The following is a 21,956-nucleotide window of genomic DNA, read 5'->3' on the forward strand; positions in this document are numbered from 1 at the left end:
ATAATTTTATTATTAGCTGTTAGAATCATTTAATGTAATATACTAATGAATCTGAAGGTCATCCAATCAGTTTCTTAGAATTAATTGTAATTTTAATCAAAATTAAAAATAAAATTTATTTTAAATAAATTAAATTATATAAAAATTAAAAATATATACTTGGAAAAAAAGACACATACATTTAATTTTTCTTTTCAAAATTACTCTTTAACTAAATCAAAAACTACAATTTTGTCTTTTTACAAAAATTAACCTCTCCTCATTTCTTCCTCATTTTTGCAAGTGCAACTTCCCACCTAGTGCCGCCTCCGGCAGCTGGTTTTCCGATTTCCAGCGCCGCATGAGCAATCTTACGGAACACCGTCTATCCTTCGCACACGATCTTAATCGTCCATCTTGCGCGATCTCGTCGCCGATCGTGCACGATTGTCGTTGTCTCTCGCTTCTCTGGCACAGTCTCGTCGTTGCTCGGGCCGTCCGTCAGCTTTGCTGGTCTCAACGCCATTGAACCGGTCGTCTTATAACTTGCTCAGCTCTTCTCTCTCTTTAGGTATATATATATATATTGTATAATACATATAAAAATTAGTATGTTATATATATATCATTGTGATTTTTGTTTATATTTATTATGTTTATATATTATATATTTAATTAATTTTATATTATTTCAGTGTTCCTAAATTATTTTAATCATAAATATTAATTTATGGATTAATTTATTTTTTGGCAATATAAAATATTAATAATTATTTTATTAATATGACTTTTTTGATAATATTTTTTTACAGTTATATTACGAGTAAAGCTGCACTTAAGTTAGCCAGGCGTGTATAATTGTTTTGGTGGAAACACCATCATCCAGCACTTATGGCGGTTTAATGGATTACGTGTATAAGATAACATCATATATCAGTCATTATTTTAACTTTTTAAAAAACTGGTTAGTCGTAGTGGCGCATCAACCAAATGTTTTCTTCTGTGCAACTGTGAACACTTTTTTCTTGGTCCCTGTTTGTCTTCTGAATAGTAGTTTCTTTCTGCATATAGAAAAAGGTTATTATTGAAAAAGTTAGTTTTAAAGACTTGAAATGATTTTTTTGTATTTCTTTTCTTTTAGAAAAGCTTGAATTTTTCTTTGCTAAAACCACATTGCTTGTGTATGTTTTCACAAAAATTTACATGTTTCTGTTTCGTTATATTAAAGATTAGCCTTCATAATACGTTCAAAGGAAACTATTCAAGATCTACAATGTCATTTAATTGCTTGTTTTTTATGCTTCTCACATTTGCATTAGTGGAAGCTCTTTAAAATTCTTTGATAACTTTTTCTAATCTTTTAGGGGCTAATTTTGTTCTTTTGGTACTGGAGGACCTATTTATTTGGATAGTATTCTTCTTTGGTATATGGGTCTGGATTTAACAAGTTTCTTGGGCAGGCTATGAATTTTGTCAAGGAGAGCTGTGCTGTTTTGTTGGATAAAATGTTTGGCATATCCGCTAATGTTATCAGGACAAAGAAAACATCTTCCGAGAACAGGTACCGTGAGGTTAATTTTTTGCTTTTGAATTTGTGATCATGTGTAAAGCATAAAGCTATCAGGATAGTTTATTGCCGATTGGTTGGTTGGCTAGTTATTCCCTGGTCAAAATTGCATCTATTACCTGATATTGACCTTGGATAATGTTCAGAAATATGCAAATATTAGCTTCTACATTATATAGTCTACTTCTTGCTTGAGAAGGGCCTGCTTCTTTTGTTGGGATTATGTTCTTTTGTGGTTCAGTTCAGAGAAACATGTAGGCGTATCAATTGGTTTCTCTCTCTCTTCAGACACAAAAATAAGTACACATGAATTCTGGAAACCACATGAATGTCAAAGTACAACTTCTGTCTAATTTCTTACCAGAGAACTATGTTTAATTACCTTTTTCCTCCCCAGAATTTAGGGTGCCTTTGGTTCTTGAAAACGTGAACTATTTGGTTTCCATTTTCTAAAAAATGAAAAAGTACCAAAAACGTGCAGTATATGAAAATAAATATAACTTTTAGAAATAAATAAAAAAAAAAAGATTTTGAAAATAATAAAAACTTGTTTCCAATGTTTTGTAGAAAACTATTATCTTTAAGATTTATACTTAATATGTCCTTGTGCATGCAGAAATATATACTTATATATATCTGATCGAAAATATATACTTATATGTGTATAGGCATGTATATATACCTTGTTTTGTAGTTAGACAAATACATATGCAATCATAGACAAATATGAGCCTCTACAAATTTACGCAAACATATACATACATGTAACATGAAAACACACACACACACATATATATATATCAACAGACCTACATATGTATACTTGCATATGTATATAATGTGTGTGTAGTTACACACACAAACATACATACAAATATATCTAAGTACACACATATATATATACCTGTGTATTTGTATAGTAAATAATAATCACCTAATTTTTTCATACACCATATGCAGCCTAATAATCAAAGATGTCTTTATGTCTTGTTCAATTATTTCTGGAAGCTTCCATGTCCTTGTGGCAAGTGCCATTAGCTGTTTGTCATTTGCTGCTAAAGAAGTGCCATTAGTTTTTGAGTTGGTCATAAGGGCTTATGTTGAGATTTACAATTGGTTCTATTCCATTGCTTTTAATACTTATTGACCATGTGGTATATGCCCCATGGACAGTAGTTCACTGGAAGATGCGCTTTTTTCTGCGAATATTGATGTCGAGGAAGGTTATACTCACCATGTAAGTAACTTTCTAATATTACTTTTTTCTCTGGAATTTAGGTAATTTGTCATTTAAATTATTTAAGTCATTAGAAGCATAAACATAATCTATTTAGTTTTTGGGTATGGCGGGCAAAAGAACCAAGCTGAGCCAAATACCTGAACATTTGAGGTTGGCTAGTTTGAATATGGTCAAGCTTGAGTTCAGGTGAAAGCTTAAAATAGATTTAATATTGGCTAAACTTCAACTTATTTAAAGAAATACAAAGGTTAAACCCAGTTAGAAAAAATCTTGATAAAATGTAGAGCCTCATTGTATTTGAAGTTGAGAGCACCTATTTGCCTGTAAATGAGTCAATGCAAATGATGGAAGAAAATGTACCTATCTCTCTAGTAGCTATACAATGTAAAACGTGGTCTACTAGATATTGCCATTTTTTTCGTAAGACATGGTTCAAAGGGACAACAGGTAGCTGTTCTGCCTGATCAAATCATGAAAAGGCAAGCACTCAACAACTCTAGACAGGATGGTCTCTATTTGGAAGCTACCATCATGTCATAATCAAATTCAAATTGGTTTCTATCCTGAGCAGATATCATGTTCTTCTGATACATCTTGTAAAGTAGTACAATCCTATCAATAACATCTTACTGAATTGCCTCTTTTGTCTTTCATAAAATTGTGCAATAGATCTCATATCACATGCTCATTTTATTAGCAACTGAGGTTGACAATCTTTAATCAGATGACTCTTCTGTTTACTTCATTACTCATTTGTTTTCTGGATGTCAGTAAATTGATTTATCTCTCTGTCAAAAGGGAAATACTCAGAGCTGGTGGAATACATTGACATTCAAATCTATTGGTTCTGCTATGCAACATGGCGTGACAAAGCAGCTTGATTTTGAAGATTTGCTTTCCTTACCCACTGAAATGGATCCTTCTTCTTGTCATGATAGACTGTTAAGCTCCTGGGAAGCTCAGCAGAGTGATTTCTGTAAAAGTCCATCTTTTCTCAAGGCAATTTTTCATGCATATGGGTGGCCATACTTTTGTCTTGGTATATTAAAGGTAATATATATATTCTTTCTAAATTTTCATTGGGCCTTTTTCTTCAATTCTACATAGGTCAGGGAAAAAGTTTTATTTTTGAGTGTAAGTAAAGGCTGAAGCTCTTCAAAGGAATTGGATCTGAGTTCCTCCAGTGGAGGGAAAGGACATGACATGGGATGAAGCCCTTGGCCAACAACTAAAGCTTGTTTTTTATATATAGATACACACACTTTTCCTCCCATTTCTTGTTATTTCATCTATTTGTTAAGGAAAGACAATATTTATAATGTTATCCATCCATTGTAATGTGGCACTGCAGTATGATCTATCAGTGTAATATGCATACATACATACATACATATCACACATACACAGTTCATAATCTTTCTAGTTATTTGTGTCTATTTCTTTATTTTTAATCTTTTTACTCTTCTTTTTAAGTGGCAATGATCTTGAGGTCTTAGTGTTGAGCCCTGGGTGGAGTAACCAATGAGGGCTCTTGTAGTGTTCATGGCAACTGGATGGACACTCTAACTGTGCCATGTATGGCTCTAAAGAATAGGTGCCGTCCCTTCTTTTTCAATAAGCTTTGAGCTTGTTCCCTTGCCCAGGTTTGCCTTGGGTAGGTTGGAGAAATCCATGTCCATCTTTCCTGTCTATATGCATAATGAGATTTTTAGTGGAAAAAAAATTTGGACAATTTCTAGGGAACGGTTTTATGTCTACAATCAAGCAGCGGGTTCATGGGGTTGGTATCTGGTTGTGTACCCATGGGAAGCACAGAGACTAAGGCAGTCACATCAAGTTCTACCTAACTTTCCTTTTTGGGATATATGCTTATTTGAAGCTTTCACCTTAAAAACCCCATTCAAGATCTCTAATATTGGAATATCAAATGTCCCACCACCAAGATCAAACACAGCTATTAGACCTTCCTTCAATGCCCTCAGTTCTTCTAAGTTCATTAACTAGAAGACAACTTTAATAGTATTAAGGATTCTTGGTTTCAGGCCCTGATTATTTTGATTAAGGGCCAACTTTTGTATTTAAGTGATGATTTGGGGGACCTTATTGATGCTTTGTTAAACTTGTAAAATCTTTGTTATGGGTTGCACCCCCTTGGTGCTTTGTGAATAATAATACATTTTTTATTCAAAATTTTTTACGATATATGCTTAATTTGGATGTACTACTAGAATTTATCTGTCCACTTAAGTCTTCAATTTTTACTAAATTTGTTTTAGTTCCTATCTTTCCTGATCCATGAATTTATAAATAAAGGGCAAATAACTCTCTATCTTCTTTAATCAATGGATAAAGCATATGAATATTTCATAAAAATTAGAATACTCTCTAGAGACTGTAGGGTTCTCTCTATTGAGTCCTACACATAGGTCATAAAGGTCTGAGCAAGTTGTGACATTGCTGCAGACTTCATTTTGCATAAACTTGTGACTTATCCTGAACCCAGTACCCTCTGAACATGGTTTCAGAGCAGGACTTTATTGAGCATTTGTAGAATTTCAGTAACAATTTGAAGTTTGCCTCAAAGCTTATCAGGAGGATCATGAGTAGGTTGAAGAAAGAGAAAAGGAGCTTGCTGCACAACTTTAGGATATTTGTTCGGAGCTATTCACTACCAAGTTAGGTAGAGCAATAGCTGTCAAATCAAGTAGCATTGGTTGTTGCAATGAGCACTCTTTGGGATTCAATGAGGACTTTGAATGGGGAGGGACAGTTCCTCGATATGCCAAACTGGACTTGCCTTAGACTGGCTGAACCATCATGGACACATTTTTTTTTTGCCATCAGCACATAATAGACAAAGATAAATTCGGGTTGTTTCTTTTCACTTAGAAGGAATTCCATAAGTATGGTTCCTAAAGCTGGAACAGGAAAAACAAAAAATTTTGTAGAAGAGATCAAAGTCAATTATGGCTTTTGCTTTGGCTCCCAATCGAAACAATAAACTGCAAAAACTTGTCAAGCTTTGCTAGCTGGCTCAGATTGAGGATTACCAGTGCAGCTTTGAGTAATTGACGGTTTGAACATCATCTCTCACAACCACACAACCAAAGAGGAAGGCGGCATTTTCCTTAGCGGCCTACAAGAATATATAGTTGTTGAGGTAGAACTTCAACACCCATGGACCTCACCACCATGAAGTGTCTAATGCAGAACAAGTAATGGTTACATTAACTTGTCCTGTGACAAAAATAGAGAAAAGTTTGGGGGAAAACAGAAGGAAAATAAATAATCCGACATGGGAAATCAAGGTGAAGAAATATTAGGGTGGGTTAGATCGATCGTGTTATGTTAGATATAATAATAACCAAAAGAACAAACACAACAAAGATAACATAGAATCAAACTCTTGCAAAACAATTCTTAATAATCGCAACATAGACCTGCTTGTGTTGTGACCTCTGTTTGAAGATTTATTTGAATGCATTTTCCCTCCCATCACTGCAGGGCTTGGTGTCGCTTGTGGGTTGGGGCTAAGTACTTCGAGATTGTCATAACCATGTGTTCTTATGACCTTATGAGCAATCAATTATATGACAAGTAGATCAGTAACAAAAATAAGAATTGTCAATGAAGAGAATCAAGACTTTAATTTTTTAACCTTATATCTTCGTACCGGATATATAATTTTATTTTCCTACAGGTGTTTAATGACTGCATTGGCTTTTGTGGACCGTTGCTTCTCAATAAACTCATTAGATTTCTCGAACAAGGTTTGTAGTATTTATGTGTTTTCAGCTGTAACTTTTCAGATGCTGAAATTGCATTTATGATTTTTATTTAAGCTCAATTGGTTATTTATCTGGTCATTGTCTGAGATATATATTTTTTATCGAATCAATATTCTTATTTGTGTCAGTTTGTTTTGTTTCCATTACAGAAGATCTTATGTTACAAAATAGGAAGAAAATAAACTGTGAGCAACTGCCTTTTAGCCTTTTTCAGGAGCCTGGAAACCTTGGAAAGTTGATTATAAGGAATATTGTGGCTATCTTTGTTTCCTTCATTTTCTTTTTGGTTTATTTCAAAAGTATAGTCTCTTGTATGATTTTGTTTTTAGATCCGTTGATGAGGTTCATAATTACTATCAGTTCGAATAAGTTAAGCCTGCATGAATAAATCTATTTGATGGATTGAAGCAACATGTAAGACAATTACAGATAGTTCCTAGGATTATTATTATGGTTATCTAAACAAAAGTTGCATTTGCCACTGATCAATCAGGATTCTTGTATTGTGATTTTCAAGTTCAACACTTAGGGTACTGGCCACAAAGTAGCCATTCGGATTGTGACCGAGAGGGTATCGTCCAAGGTGCAGCCATCCGGAGGTAGGTTGATCGAACCTACTTGGACAACGTCGCTGTAGGATGACTATCATGATCCCTTTGGACAATAAATTTCTGGCTATTGAGGATAAAACATTGACGTCGTTTGTGAGGGGAAGAAATTGAAAAGATTAAGGTTGGGGGAGAATAGGAGTTTCAGAGTGTGAATTTCATTATGGGAAGATGAAGTGGACTGACTGCTGGGTGCATTGCAAGAGTTCTGTTGGACCAAATGAGAAAATTCTTGAGACCGGAATAAGAAGGGAGGAAATACAATCTATCAAAGGCCTTGGGTAGGAATAGGAAGGAGAAGATTTCTCATCTTACAAAGGAGAAGAGAGAAATAGTGAGGCTTATCTTTTTATAGGAAGGAACAGAGGCAGGTGAATGGTGGAGGATGATGGTTACAGTGCATGAAGTGGCAGTGAGGAAATGTGAGATACTGGAGAAGTCTGGAGAGGCCGAATTGGTTATACAGAAGCATTTGAAGAGGAAGGAAGAAGGCAGCGATGCTCTACCTTTTTTATGTTGTCCCGTTTGTCGCAAAACTGATGGTGAGCCTGGAAGCAAACAAAAAGAAACGCTTTGCTGAAATTATGAAGGGAGCTCAGAACAGATGAGTCTGGTAGGGAAGACAAGACTCGCTAACAAGGCGCGTTAGGTGGAATTGAAATTTCAAAATGTTGACAATGAAAATGCGGAAGGAGAGCATCGTTTTGGTGAAGCCCAAAATGCAGAAAAATATAGTTGTTTTGGAACAAATTCAAATTATGTCAGGCCTTGTCAAGGAGAGCCCAACTCCAATGAGGATTTCGAAGGTGGAAAGGTTTTCTTAGGCTGAGAATGACAAATTGGTTGAGTGGGCCAAAAAAGGAAATTGGGCCAAAAAGTAGGGTCACAACTGAAATGGGTTTAGAGCCCTTAATTCATAAAAAATGCAAATACCCACGACTAGTGGAGGAAGAAACCAAGTTTCCGAGCTTACAACTGTGAAGAAGAAGGCGATTATGGATTCGTGAGTAGGGAGAACAATGGAGGTAGGAGAGAGACCAGTGGCGATTGGGAGTTGATAGTCCTGGGTAGTGAGAAGGGGAGAGAAGTGGTTGAAGATGTGGAGGGCTGCAACCTCACTGAGATCGCAGAGGAGCAGTCAATCCGACTCTCAGTGGTGGTTCTGGTGGTGGTTCTGGTGATGGAAGAAGGTGTAGAAGGTAATCTAGGGGGGGAGGGGATAGGGTGAAGCAGAGAGGGGAGACTTAGATGGAAGAGGATACAGGTGAGGGAAGTGGGGACCCCATTGAAGAAGAAAACTCTTGATAGGTTCTCCAAAATATCCAACAGATAAGTAGCATGTTGGGAGTATCTTTTGATGGCTTAGAGGAACCGGTTATAAAGTTATTCAGGGACAAATAATAGAAGGATGGAGAAGGTGAAAGAAGAGTGAAAGAAAAAACAAAGAGGAAAAACTAGAATGGTTGTATGGATCCAGGGAATTAAGAAGATTGTAATCCAGTGTCAGCTACGAAAAACTCAAGTAAACAGGAAAAGGAGCAAGGGGATCTCAAAAAAAGGCTTAAATTATATGTGACCATCTCATTTACTGGAATCTAAGGGGAATAAACGACTATAAGAAAAGATAAGTAATTAGGGCTTGAATGAATAGATGGAAACCCGATGTCATTCGCTTGCAGGAATCTAAAATAGAATCCATCTCTAACTGGATTATTTGGAGCTTATGGAAGAATAAAGAGATTTGGCTGGAGAGATTTACCCACTAGAGGAGCGTTTGGAGAGATTAGTGTTATGAAAAGAGGGGTCCTTTAGTTGGGAGGAGCTTTTTATGGGAGAATGTTATATATCTTGCCTGTTTAAAGACTATAGAAGTGAGGAAAAATGAGTGTCCATTGGTGTTTTCAGTAAAATGAGTGTCCATTGTTGTGGAAGGATTTGAAAAATTGTAAATAGAAATGACACTTTCCGTAGGTTGTAGGGGGATTTTAATATGGTGTTGAACATATATGAAAGGTCTAGCCAACATTTCTCAAGAGTTTGTATTGATGAATTTAAAGAGACTTTGGATAGACTTCAATTTAATAAATTTATCTCCCACGGGAATGGACTTGAACTAATCAGTGATTCAATCTAGCATGCTCACAAATTGATAGGTTCTTGGTGTTGATTTCTTACCAACTTCAAGTAACGAGTATTTGCTAAAAGTTTTTGTGACGATCGATATCTGGTTAGTTTCCTATCTATCTTGTATTTGATAGAATTAAGTGGGACCCTTATCCGTTCGTGTTCGAGGATAAATGGTTAAAATTAATGGTTTCTACAATAAGATTAATGAATGGTGGAGAGGATCAATGTTGAATGGTAAAACCAGCTTTAGAATTGCTCAAAAGATGAAGGTGGTGAAAACCATAATCAAGGAGTGGCATAAAGAGGAGGAGCGGGGGAAGGTATGTACACACAAGTCTTGTTTCAAGGGATTGAGGCAGTTGATGGATGGAGGGTGAGGATGTTTCGTTTATGGAAGATTTGGATTGCAGGAGGCCCAACTATGACAAATCATCTAATGTGAGAGCCAGATGTATAAAGGAGGGGGAAGGAAACACTAAATCTTTCATTGTATAACAAATCATTATACGAGACCCAACTATGTGGAGCAAATGGAGACTGATGGCAGGATGGTAAAAAGGGTAACGAGAGTTTGAAGCAAGGGGCTTGAGATTTTTCCTACAGATTATACCACGAGGAGTTTAGTTGAAGAGCAAAATTGTACAGTATAAATTCTAGATTTCTGGGTGAGATGATTCCTCTATCCTTGGAAAGGGAATTTATAGAAGAGGAAATTTTAGGGGGACTTATGTATTGTAGTAAGGATAAAACTCTTGATCTTGATGGTTTTAAAATGGGTTTTATGTAGAAATTTTGGCATATAATGAAAGTGGAATTCCTCTTTCTTGGTGTTAATTGCTAAGGTGGAGGGAACATTTAATATTAAAGATTTTCGATCTATCAACTTTATTGGGAGCGTTTACAAGCTCATCTCAAATGTTTTAGCTAGAAGAATGCAAAAGGTGATGGGTATGGTGATAGGGAAATGTCAACATGCTTTTGTAGAAAGCAAATTATGAACGCAACACTAGTAGCTGATGAGGTAGTGAATGATATGCTATTTCGAAATAGAGAAGGGGTCCTATGCAAACTTGATACTGAGAATACGTATGCTAACTTAAATTGGAAATGTACTGAATATATGCTAAATAGAATAGACTTTGGAGAGAAATGGTTTAATTGAATCAACTCCTGCATTATTCTTACATCTTTTACAGTCATGGTGAATATAGGTTCATCTTTTTCTTTTCAAGGCATTTAGAGGTCTTGAACAAGGGATTCATTATCTCTTCTACTTTTTATCGTTGTTATGGACGCATTGAACAAATTGTTATTAAGGGTCAGAGATTTGGATTTGTTCTCAGGATTGAAAATGGGAGGAGAGCAAGCAAAGAAGGTAATTCATTTATTTTTTTGCTTGTGACACTTTAGTATTTTCTGAATCTAATAAAGGTGCATTGCTCAACCTTAGATACATTCTCTTGAATTTTCAAATAGTTTGTGACCTCAATATCAACCTAAATAAGTTCGAATTGGTGATATTGGATGATGGAAATGACACTAATAGATTATAAAAACTTTTGGGATGCAAAAGGATAGAGTTGCCGCTTAAGTACCTAATATCCCGTTGGGAGCAAGTTACAAGAATGTGAGGATGTGGGATTCTGTCATGGTAAGCTTTTAGAGGAGACTAGTAGGGTGAAAAAAGATTATTTTCAAAAGGTAAGTGACTTACACTCATCAAAAGTATGCTGGTGAACCTTCTCATTTATTGTATGTCTTCTATGACTTTATCTTTTTAAAAAATAATGTCTTTTATGGCAATCCCAGTGAGTGTTCTCAAGAGATTGAAAACAATTCAGTGTAGATTCTTATGAGATAGCTCTGAGGTGAGAAAACAATTTTAGACATGGGATGGGATGAAAAAACTATTGTATCAAGGTGACTTGGGATTGAGATATGTTATACAAATGAATTGGCCGTTGTAAGGCAAATGAATTTGATAGTTCATGAAAGAAAATGACACTGTGGAGGAGGGTTATAAAGGTGAAGTTTGGTATTGTGGATAGAGAATGATATTCCAGAGTATTGCTAAGACCGCATGGGAAAAGGGTGTGAAAAAAATATGCATGAGAAGGGATAAATTTCAGGAATATATCAGGTGGAGAGTCGATAATAGGAAGAGAAATAGCTTTGGAGATGGACTCTTGGCTTGGAGGAAGAATGCTCAGATAGGTTCTCGCAGATTTTTGTTATTTTACAGTATAAGAATATCTTAGTCCATGAGTCATTCAGAGTCATTGGAGGAGAAAGGAAATGACATGTGGAGGTGATGAGAAACCTTAATGACTGAGAAATAAATGAGTATGAGACTTACCTAAGTTCCTTAACTTCTGCATCTCTGATGGGAGTAATGACCAATCACTATGGAGCCTCAATTCAGAAGGGACATTTATGGTTGGTCTTTCTATAAACACTTAGATAAAAATAATTCTATAGTGTCCAGTTTTTCTTTTCGGCAATCTAGAAGGTGAATCCTCATCTCAGAGTTGTTTTCTTTGATTGGGAGAGCATGAATGCATTCTTTTTTGAAATAAAAGAAGTTTTATTAAAAGATCGGTACCAAGGAGTTACCACTCAATTATGCAGCATTACATCTCTGTCAAATGATCTAACACAATTCTAAATTCATCTATATGAGAAATATCATGACTCAACAATAGAGAACCAAAAGAACGTATCTATCTATCCATAATATGATTAAAATCTTTTTCAATTCTATCGAAAGCTCTTGAATTTCTCTATTTCCGTACTACCCATAAGACCAACAATGGAATCAGCATAAATTTGTTTTTCTTTTTGCATAAACCTGTCCATGCCCATATTTCAGCTTTCACGGAGTCAGTTATTACCCAGTTTATTCCCAAAAGTCCATAGATCATTGCCCATAATTTGTAAGCCAACAGACATCCAAGCATCAAATGGTTACATGATTCCTCATTAGCTTTGCACATGAAACAGTGGTTAACCATGCATATGCCTCTTCTCTTCAACATATCAATGGTTTGTATACATTTTCTACAAGCTTTCCAAACGAAAAAAGCCATTCTTAGCTGTACCTTTGTCTTCCATATTTGCTTATGAGGAAAATCTGTCCCCATTATTCTCTTGTCACCATCAAATTGTTTGTAGAACGATTTTACAGTAAATACCCCACTTTTTTCTGGCATCCATTGTTTAAAATCCTCTTGATGACCCATTTTTGCTTGAGAGACCAAACTGATTAATTGTTGAAATTCATTCATCTCCCAATCATTCAAATTTCTTTTAACTTGCACATCCCAGAATTTATAGTCCCCATCCCGAGAATATGCCTCTTTAACTTTCATGTCCCTTTTTTGTGCGATCTCAAATATTCTTGGGAATCTGTTTTTTAATTTGAAATTTTCAGTCCATTTATCTTCCCAGAAATTTAGTTTATCACCAATTCCGACACACCATTTTGCTGAAAAATCCTGACAGCCCACTAAGATTTTCATCCATAGACTTCTGCTATGATATCCTTCTGTCAGTCTCCCTCCAATCCCCATTCTTCTATTACCCCACCTGGACTCAACCACTTTACTCCACAATCTATTTTTTTCCCTTCTCTTTCTCCACAGCCACTTTCCTAGCAATGCTTTATTCATTTCCACCATAGATCTCAGCCCTAAACCACCTTTATCATATGGTTTTTTCACTTCTTCCCACCTAGCCAAGTGATACTTTCTTTTGTCTACCCCATCACCCCATAAAAATCTGCATTGAATCATTTCCAGCTTCTTTGCAATCTTGATTGGCATAGTGAATACCAACATGTAATAAATCGGTAGATTTGCAAGTGTACTTTAGATGAGCATTAATCGATCTCTCTTTGAAAGGAAATTCCTCTTCCATCCTGCCAACCTTTTATCAACCAATTCAACCACTAAATCCCAAGTTCTTGACTCTTTTACTTTCATACTGAAAGGGAGTTCAAGGTATTTCATAGGTAGATCTCCCACTTTACTGCCCAATTCCTCTGCCATTTGCATTTCATTTCTTTTATCCCCAATTTTAACTAGGTCCGATTTTGACATATTAATTTTTAGTCCCAACACCATTTGAAAACATAACAGAATACAATGAAGATGCAGCATTTTCGACTCCCCTGGTTGACAGAATAAGACAATATCATTGGCAAAAAATAGATGTGACACCTCAATCTTGGAATTACCTTTGCCACCCCTTTAATCATATGTAATCTTTTGCTATTTTCAATAATCTGCCAAAAGCTTTCATAACTATTATAAATAAGAAAGGTGAAGGTGGGTCGCCCTGTCTCTAACCTTTGGAAGCCGAAAAGAAGGATGAAGTTGCACCATTAACCATGACAGCAAACATTGTTTTATCCATTTCCTCCATCTATCACTAAAACCCAGTCTACCCAACATTTAGTCAACAAGAAGGAAAAAGATTATAGTGAATGGTTGTTTTCTATACAAAAGGACGGAGGAGTCTTATAATCATATTTTGCTTTGATACCCACTTGCGGTCGTGGGTATCAAAGCATTACATATGGAGTTCTGGGATAGTTTGGGTAAAGGGATGGTATTGTAAAGGATAAAAGTTGAGCTTCAAGGGGTATTAATGGTGGGAAGAAACATGTGGACCGACCTCATTTCCCTTGTTATATTTTGGATATTGTGGAAAGAAATAGAAGAATGTTTGAGGGGGTGAGATAATTTTGATTGGGTTAGAGGTAAATAGTTCTATACCTTGGGATTTTGGGTTATGGGTCATCATCCGAATTCTATGGAGAATCTTGAGAACTTTATTGACAGGATTAAGTAGTTTTGTATATGGGTTGGTACTACCTGGGTGCATGTAATTAATGATATACAAAATACTTTTTATTTTAAAAAAATGTCATTTATGGGCATTAGCTTTTGTTATGCTTATGTGTGAATGAGTGATTTGTTGGGTAGATGTTTTTTCTTCAAATAACATTATCTGAGTTAATGCCATCAAGAGTTCCTACAATATTTGGTAAGATAGATTGTAATCCTAATTTATGTAAGGATAGATGTTGGTGCCCTCGCAACATTATTTTTGTGAACTAAACAGGTTGGGTTATCGATTATGCCAAAAAATTACCTTTGATTCTTTTATTATGTGAAATAATTAATTTACAGGAAAATTCTCAATTTTGTTATATTCCAACAATTCCCTACTTGCATGGTGGCTATCTCAAATCAGCCAACAAAAAGCAATAGAGTAGTTGGTCATTATTACCCTGACATAACTAGGTTGTAGAGTGCAAGCTCATCTGTTTCAATATTATAAGAGTGAAGGAAACTTGTAAGAGAGTAGAAAGTAATTCACTTTTTATATAAAAGAATTAGAATATATAAAGAAGTTTGCAATTACCCATCAGAATTGATGGAGTGGGCATTCTATCAAGGCATATTGACTTCTTTCCCATTTGATATTTTTACTTTATTCTAAATAATAACATTATTTTAAAACTAACAGGGGCTCAATTTTCTTTTTATCAGGTTCTGGGAATTGGATTGGCTTTATACTTGCAATCTCCCTGGGCCTCACCTCCATCCTCAAGTAAATTTTAATTTAGATTTTATTGATGATATTGTCAAAAGAATTAACTAGCAATTAATTAGCCAACACATTTTATGCAATTAATTAGTAAATATTATGTAGTTAATCAGCAAATTTGTTACATTATGACAACAAATTATATGCAATTAATCAGCATATAGAGTAGCAGATTTCACACAATTATGATAACAAATTATGTAATTAATTAGTCAGCAAATTTTATGTTTAATTTAATGACTTGTATAGGTTTAATAACTTAATTAGGATATATTTGTTTAAGTAATTTAGGAGCAAAAAATTAGCTTGTATATTTGTATATATAATGAGAATTTTTTTCTATGGAGGACACACAAAAATTTTTCTACTCAAAATCTTTTAAATTGTCATGGTATCAGAGCATAGGTTCTAAATTCTTAAGTTTTTTTTTACTTATTTCAAGTCTCAATTCTGTTCTTATTCTTAGTATAGTTCCTTATTCTTATTTGTTCTTGATCAAATTCTCTCGGCATCGTGTCCCCAGACAAGTATGAGTCAATCTTGATTCGTTTTAGTAGAAAAAATTATTCAGTCTGAACATTGTACTTCAGAATTTTTATCAAAGGTGAAGATTTATGGGGCCATATTGATGACAGCAAACCTGCCCCAAACAAATATAAAGAAAAGGATGAACATGCCAAGTGGGAAGTTAAAGATGCTCAAATCATAACATAGATTTTAGAATCTGTTGATTCGAAAATCATCTTGAACCTTCAACCCTTCAAGACTGTAGTTGAGATGTGGAGTTATTTAAAAAAACTCTATAGCCAGCACAATATTGCTCGAAGATTTCAACTTGAACTTGATTTAGCTAGTCTTCAATAGGATAGTCTCTCTATCTCTAATTTTTATTCTATCTTTATGAATCTTTGGACTGAATATATTGATATAGTATATGCTACCTTACCTCCTGAAGGTCTTATCTCTGTTCAATCTATTCATGAAACTATTAAAAGGGATCAATTTTTTATAAAACTTAGATTTGAATTTGAAAGCACCAGGTCTAATCTTATGAACCGAGAACCTGTTCTCTCATTGGATGTATGCCTCAATGTTTTGTTTTGTGAGAAATAACGAATTCTCACTCAAACCATCATGGAACAATAAAGATCTACCTCTGTCTCTGTGGCTTATGTAGCACAAGGTAAGTCAAAAGATAAAGACTTGAGCATAATTCAGTGTTTTTGTTGCAAAGGGTTTGAGCATTATACTTCAAATTGTTCAAAAGAATCCTGCAACTACTGTATAAATGATGATCACATCATCAAGGAATGTCCTATCCAACCTCATAAGAAATCTAAAACAGTATATACAACGTCTGTTGGTTTTTCCAATACTGGTAATTCTGTGAACATGACACAGAGTGCTCTTGCTGCTCCTACTCCACCTGTAACTCCTGAAATGATTCAACAAATGATCATCTCTGCATTCTTTGCCTTAGAATTTTCAGGTAGATGTTTTTCAACATCATCTCCTTGGTATTTTGACTATGCAGCTTCTAATCATATGATCAACAATCTTAATTTTCTTACCAATGTCAACAAATACTCTAGAAATCTCAAGATTTATACAGCTTATGGAAATCTTTTACCTATCACAGCCACTGGTGACATTTCTTCTTTTCTAACAAATGTTTTTATCTCTCCTAATCTTACCAGTAATCTTGTTTCTATTGGTCAGTTGGTTGATGATAATTATAAAGTAGAATTTTCTAAATCTGGTTGTATTGTGCAAGATTAACAATCAGGGAAGACGATTGCAGGGGGCCTGAAGTAGGACGTCTTTTTCCTCTCCCATTTCCTTTATCTCCATATTTCTCTGTGCCCATTATCACTTGTAATTCTGCTCATGTTGATTATCGAATATGGCATAAACGTCTCGGACATCCAAACTCTAATGTACTCCATGTTTTATTACATTCTGATTTGTTTGGGAATAAAGATTCATCATCTCTTAGTGTTGTTCAATTTGATTGCAATTCTTGTAAGATTTGCAAAAGTAAAACTTTACCATTTCTATTCATATACCAAATGTAGTCTAATCTTTTAATTTAATATATAGTGATATGTGTGGTATGACACCAGTTACTTCTCATACTAATTACAAGTATTTTGTCACTTTTATTGATGATTATAGTCGTTTCATATGAATTTATTTTCTTAAATTTAGGGATGAAATATTTTTTGTCTTCAAGCTTTTCCATGCTCATATTCAAACCCGATTTTCTGGTAAAATCAAAATCTTTTACTCTAACAATAAGGGTGAGTACATATCTTTTTTTTTTTTTCAGAAGTTCCTACAAATTAATAGAATAACTTCTCAACAATTTTGTCCTTCAACCCCACAACAAAATGGGGTGACGGAGAGAAAGAATCATCATTTTCTTTCCGCACCCTTCTACTAGAGTCTTTTGACCCTCTCGGTTTTGGTATGAAGTTCTCTCACTGTTGTGCACCTCATCAACAGATTGCCCTCTCTCTCTTTGAACCATGCCTCTCCTTTTACTTGATTATTTGGTTGCGCTCCAAATTATTTTAACCTTTGTACTTTCGGTTGTGTGTGTTTTGTACATCCTCCTGCACATGAACGCATAAAACTTATAGCTCAATCAGTTCAATATGCATTTTTAGGATAATCAGTACACCTAAAAAGTTTTATTTATTATGATCCTAATCTGCGTCGTATTCGGATATCCAAAAATGTGACATTTTTTGAAAATCAGTATTTTTTTGCTACTCACCATTATCATATTTCTCCTTCATTTTTTTGTTTTGCCATGGTTTACTAACTCTTCTACAGATCCTGTACCTTTTAAACCTCTCTTGGTGTATCAACGACGCTTGCCCAAAGCATCATATCAAACTTCTACACCTAACAGGCCTCCTCCAATGGATTCCTTGACGGTTGTTTCTATTTCAACAATTACACTTGCTCCTCTTAGACACAATACTCGTGTTCATAAACCACCATATATGTATGGTTTTACCCCTCGTTTTTCCTTAATAGCCACTTTGTCATCTATTTCCATTCTCTCCTCATATAAATAGGCAATGGAGCATGTGTTGGCGGTAAGCCATTGAAGCAGAATTTCTGACACTAGAAGAAAACCAAACTTAGGATGTTGTTTCATCTTCCCCATTTGTGAAACCCCTTGAAAGTAAGCTCGTGTTTTCCATAAAATTTCGATTTGATGGTCTCATATATCATTACAAGGCTCGAGGTTCTTGGCAACAAATAAGAGTATGGTTTAGAGTATGATGATACCTTTGCACCAGTAGACAAGATGACAATGTGCATACCATACTAGCCCTTGCTGCATCTCAATCGTGGTCTTTACATCAAATAGATGTTAAAAACGCTTTCTTGCATGGTGATCTAAAGGAATAAGTTTATATAAAACTTTAGTATGGTATGACTACTCCTTCATCTAATGTTGTTTATTAAATAAAATGTTCTTTATATGGCTTGAAGCAGACACCGCGGATATGGTTTGAAAAGTTTAGATCTATTCTTCTTAGTTTTTCATTTACTCAAAGTCAGTATGACTCTTCACTTTTTTTTTCAAAGAACATCTAAGCGCTTAATTGTACTTCTTATTTATGTGAATGACATAGTTATTACTGTCTCTGATAAAGAGGGAATCTCTGAAATTCAAAACTTGTTGCACTCTTCTTTTTAATGAAAGACCTTGCAGTTCACCTATTTCTTGGGGTTAGAGGTGCATCATCAGTTTCAAAGTATTTTTTTAAATCAACAAAAATATATTAAGGATCTAGTTAAATTTGGTGGTCTCACGAACACTACATCTGTTGACACTCCTGTGGAATTTAATGTCAAATATCGACGTGATGAAGGAAAACTTCTTGAGGATCCTACTTTATATCGAAAACTGGTTGGTATCTCATCTATTTAACCATCACCCGACCAAACATTTCCTATGTTGTTCACGTCGTCAGTAAGTTCATGCAAACTCCTCGACATCTTCACCCATCAGCAGTCCGTCGAATTATCAAGTATATTTATAGCACTCATAGCATTGAGTCATTTTTTACTACTGGTTCTTCTCTTCAATTACAATTATATAGTGATGTTGATTGGGCAGAGTGTCCAGACACTAGAAAATCTACTACTGAATGATGTATGTTTCTTGGTATGTCCTTATCTCTTGGAAATGTAAGAAACAAAACTCTGTATCCAAGTCTTCCACTGAGGCAGAATATCGAGTCATGTCTGCTGTATGCTTCGAGATCATTTGGCTATGTGGTCTCCTTACAGAGCTTAGTTTCTCACAAGTTCAATTTACTCCATTACATGCTGACAACACTAGTGAGATCCAAATCGCCACCAACCCTGTTTACAACGAAAGGACGAAGCACATAGAAGTTGACTATCATTCCATTCGATAGGCATATGACCGTTAAGTTATTAACCTACCATATATATCCACCACTCTATAAATTGTAGATCTTTTTGTTAAACCTATGACACGTCAGTACTATAGCTTTTTTGTTATCAAATTGATGTTTGTTAATTTACCAGCATCAATTTGAGGGAGGATGTAAAAGGAATTAACTGACAATTAATTATTCAGCAGATTTCATGCAATTAATCAACAGATATTATACAGTTAATTAGTAGATTTATTACAATTATAACAGCAGATTATATACAATTAATTAGCATCTATGACAACATATTTTATGCAATTAATCAGCAGATTTCACACAATTATGACAGTAAATTATGCAATTAATTAGTCAACAGATTTTATGTGTAAGTTTATGACTTGTATAACTTTAATAGTTTTAATTCGAACAGATTTGTTTAGCTAATTTAGGGGCAGAAAATTAGCTTGTATATTTGTATATATAATGAGAATTATCCTCCATGGAGGACGTTAGATTTTTGTTATTTTGTTTTTATGTAATGTCTTTTGTATTCCGAAGTATTGACCTTCTTGATTGATTGATGGTTCTCATTCTTGTCTTCTTCTAATCTAAGAGGATGAGTATGGATCTCGAAGTTAGTTTGGAGAAAACATGTTTTTTTGTTTATTGGGTAGATAATATTTTCCAATGTCTAAAGTGGTACTTGCTCATGAAATCTTTTTCCTGTTAGTCTCTTTTTGACGAATATAAAGTTGTACGGAAATGGATATAACTGCTATAACCATGATCACTGTATTCTTTGTTGAGAATGAAACATTTCTTTTCTATCTTTTCCCTTTAAGGGGTATTCTTCATCTGTAGCCTATGATAGTGTTTATAGTAGGTTCTTAGTATTTTAGATTATGTTTAATAATAATAGTTTAAAAGCAGTTGCCCATCATTTGCAGATCTTTTCTTGATACGCAATATTCTTTTCATCTTTCAAAGCTGAAGCTAAAGCTACGATCCAGTATCATGACCGTTATCTATCAGAAGGTACACTTCAGTATTTCTAGCACTTTTAGCATATTGATGATGTTATTATTTTATATAATGGGGGGTAGATTGAAAGATCAGAAAATTAAGGAGGTGATTGGAAGAATAAATCCGGAAATTTTGATGATTCAAGAGAAAAAAATGGGGTGTCGCCCACCCCAATCAAAACTTATCAAACAATCTTGTCCACTATGTTCAAGTCATCTCGCAATGAAGGAAAAAATGATTATTTCAAATAAAAAATGAAGGAAAAAATGAGAATGTACCGAGTGTTTCTCACCTCCTTGTTGACACATAACACGCTTATCTAAGGATGATGCTTGATTCAGCGTACACCTCAGCAACAATTTATTAGTACTGAGCATGCTAAAAATTACAGTCCAAACAAATACCTTGACATTTAAAGGAACTTGAGCTTTCCAAAATTCATTGGCAAAAGTAGAGTGATAACCATTTGTGTTTTGAGGTATATGTTTATAAAAGGACTTGCATGTGTTATCTTATGGACTGCATGTTATCTTTGTAATAATCTGCAAGGGAATTGAGAGAGTGTGTATGGACAGGGTTGAGAGAATATGTACAAACATAGGCCGGGAGTTTTTGTACGTTCGCTGTTTTTCTCCTTCTTGCTCGCACCCATGGCGAGTAGTGAGGAGGCCGAGGTAAGGAGAAATACGTCTGGCGATTGGAGATTTCTGGCCATTGAACAGAAGATGCTTGATGTAGTAGGAGAATGTTTAGATAGGATGGGATCAGATTGTTGGAAAATGAAAGGAGTTTCCTTTCTTCCATATTTTTCAATGAAGATGATGTGGATTGGCTATTAAGGAGCTTTAGAGAATTTCTTTTTCGGTGAAGGGGGAGTAGACTTGGTGAAGGAGTAGGCGGGGAAACCAGAGATCTTTAGGGATGGTCTTGGGCCGAAATAAAAATGGCCTATATTTGGTATTTTCAGCGCGTTTCAGGAGTATATTTGTCCCAGACGGTGAGAAGGCGGAGGTATGGTGGAATTTTATGACGATCTTGCATGATGTGGCTGATGTGGAGATGGTAGTGTTGGGAAGTGAGAAGAAGGATGTGGGCTCAGTAATACATTTAGTGGTTACTCCATGGATCAATCAAGTCTCATGGGGAATATTTGCTGCTCTGTTTGCAAGGTTGAGTTGCGTATGAGGGTGGAAATGATGAAGGGTGTTTTATTTGCAGAGATGGTGAAGCAGTAGGCAAGGGGGGAGCAGAGAGAAAGCCGGGTGGGAAGATGATGCCTAAATTTGACCCGAGAGCTAGAATATTTGAAATTCAAGATCCAGGTCAAAATGCACTCGGAGCATGCCATTTTAGGCCAATAAGAAAAGTTTTCTCAAGTGGTCATCTGACTTAATAAGACAGATGGACCAAGCAAATATTAACAGGTTTGAAGTTTTGAGGAATGGGGGATCTAAAGAGGCTGATAGTGGACTGGGGAGGAAATTCTATTGGGCTGAGAAAGGGAAATGGATCGAAGAGCTTGTGCTGTTGTGCAGGTCTAGTAACAGTGTTCCCTTGCAAAAAGGCCTTAAGAAAGGGAATGGT

General features: G+C 35.1%; 1 protein-coding gene across 10 annotated transcripts in view; it reads left to right on the plus strand.

Annotated features, from left to right (window-relative positions):
• The first annotated feature begins 223 nt into the window (after positions 1-223).
• Positions 224-21,956, plus strand: part of ABCC13 (multidrug resistance-associated protein 11) — an 80,846-nt gene continuing 59,113 nt past the window's right edge. For 2 of the 10 annotated variants that reach the window (XM_088220905.1, XM_088220909.1), the window contains exons 1-7: positions 224-550; positions 1,440-1,540; positions 2,720-2,783; positions 3,585-3,836; positions 6,487-6,556; positions 14,865-14,925; positions 20,297-20,384. In XM_088220905.1, coding sequence (XP_088077031.1) covers positions 1,443-1,540; positions 2,720-2,783; positions 3,585-3,836; positions 6,487-6,556; positions 14,865-14,925; positions 20,297-20,384 — 633 coding nt within the window. In that variant the 5' untranslated portion in view covers positions 224-550; positions 1,440-1,442. Of the gene's footprint in view, positions 551-956; positions 1,057-1,439; positions 1,541-2,719; positions 2,784-3,557; positions 3,837-6,486; positions 6,557-14,864; positions 14,926-20,296; positions 20,385-21,956 lie in introns of those variants that run through there. The other 8 variants (XM_088220912.1, XM_088220913.1, XM_088220907.1 and 5 more) reach the window with 7 other exon arrangements.

This window comes from Carica papaya, chromosome 5, assembly GCF_054855325.1.
Source record: "Carica papaya isolate Zhongbai chromosome 5, ASM5485532v1, whole genome shotgun sequence".
Classification (NCBI taxonomy): Eukaryota; Viridiplantae; Streptophyta; class Magnoliopsida; order Brassicales; family Caricaceae; genus Carica; species Carica papaya.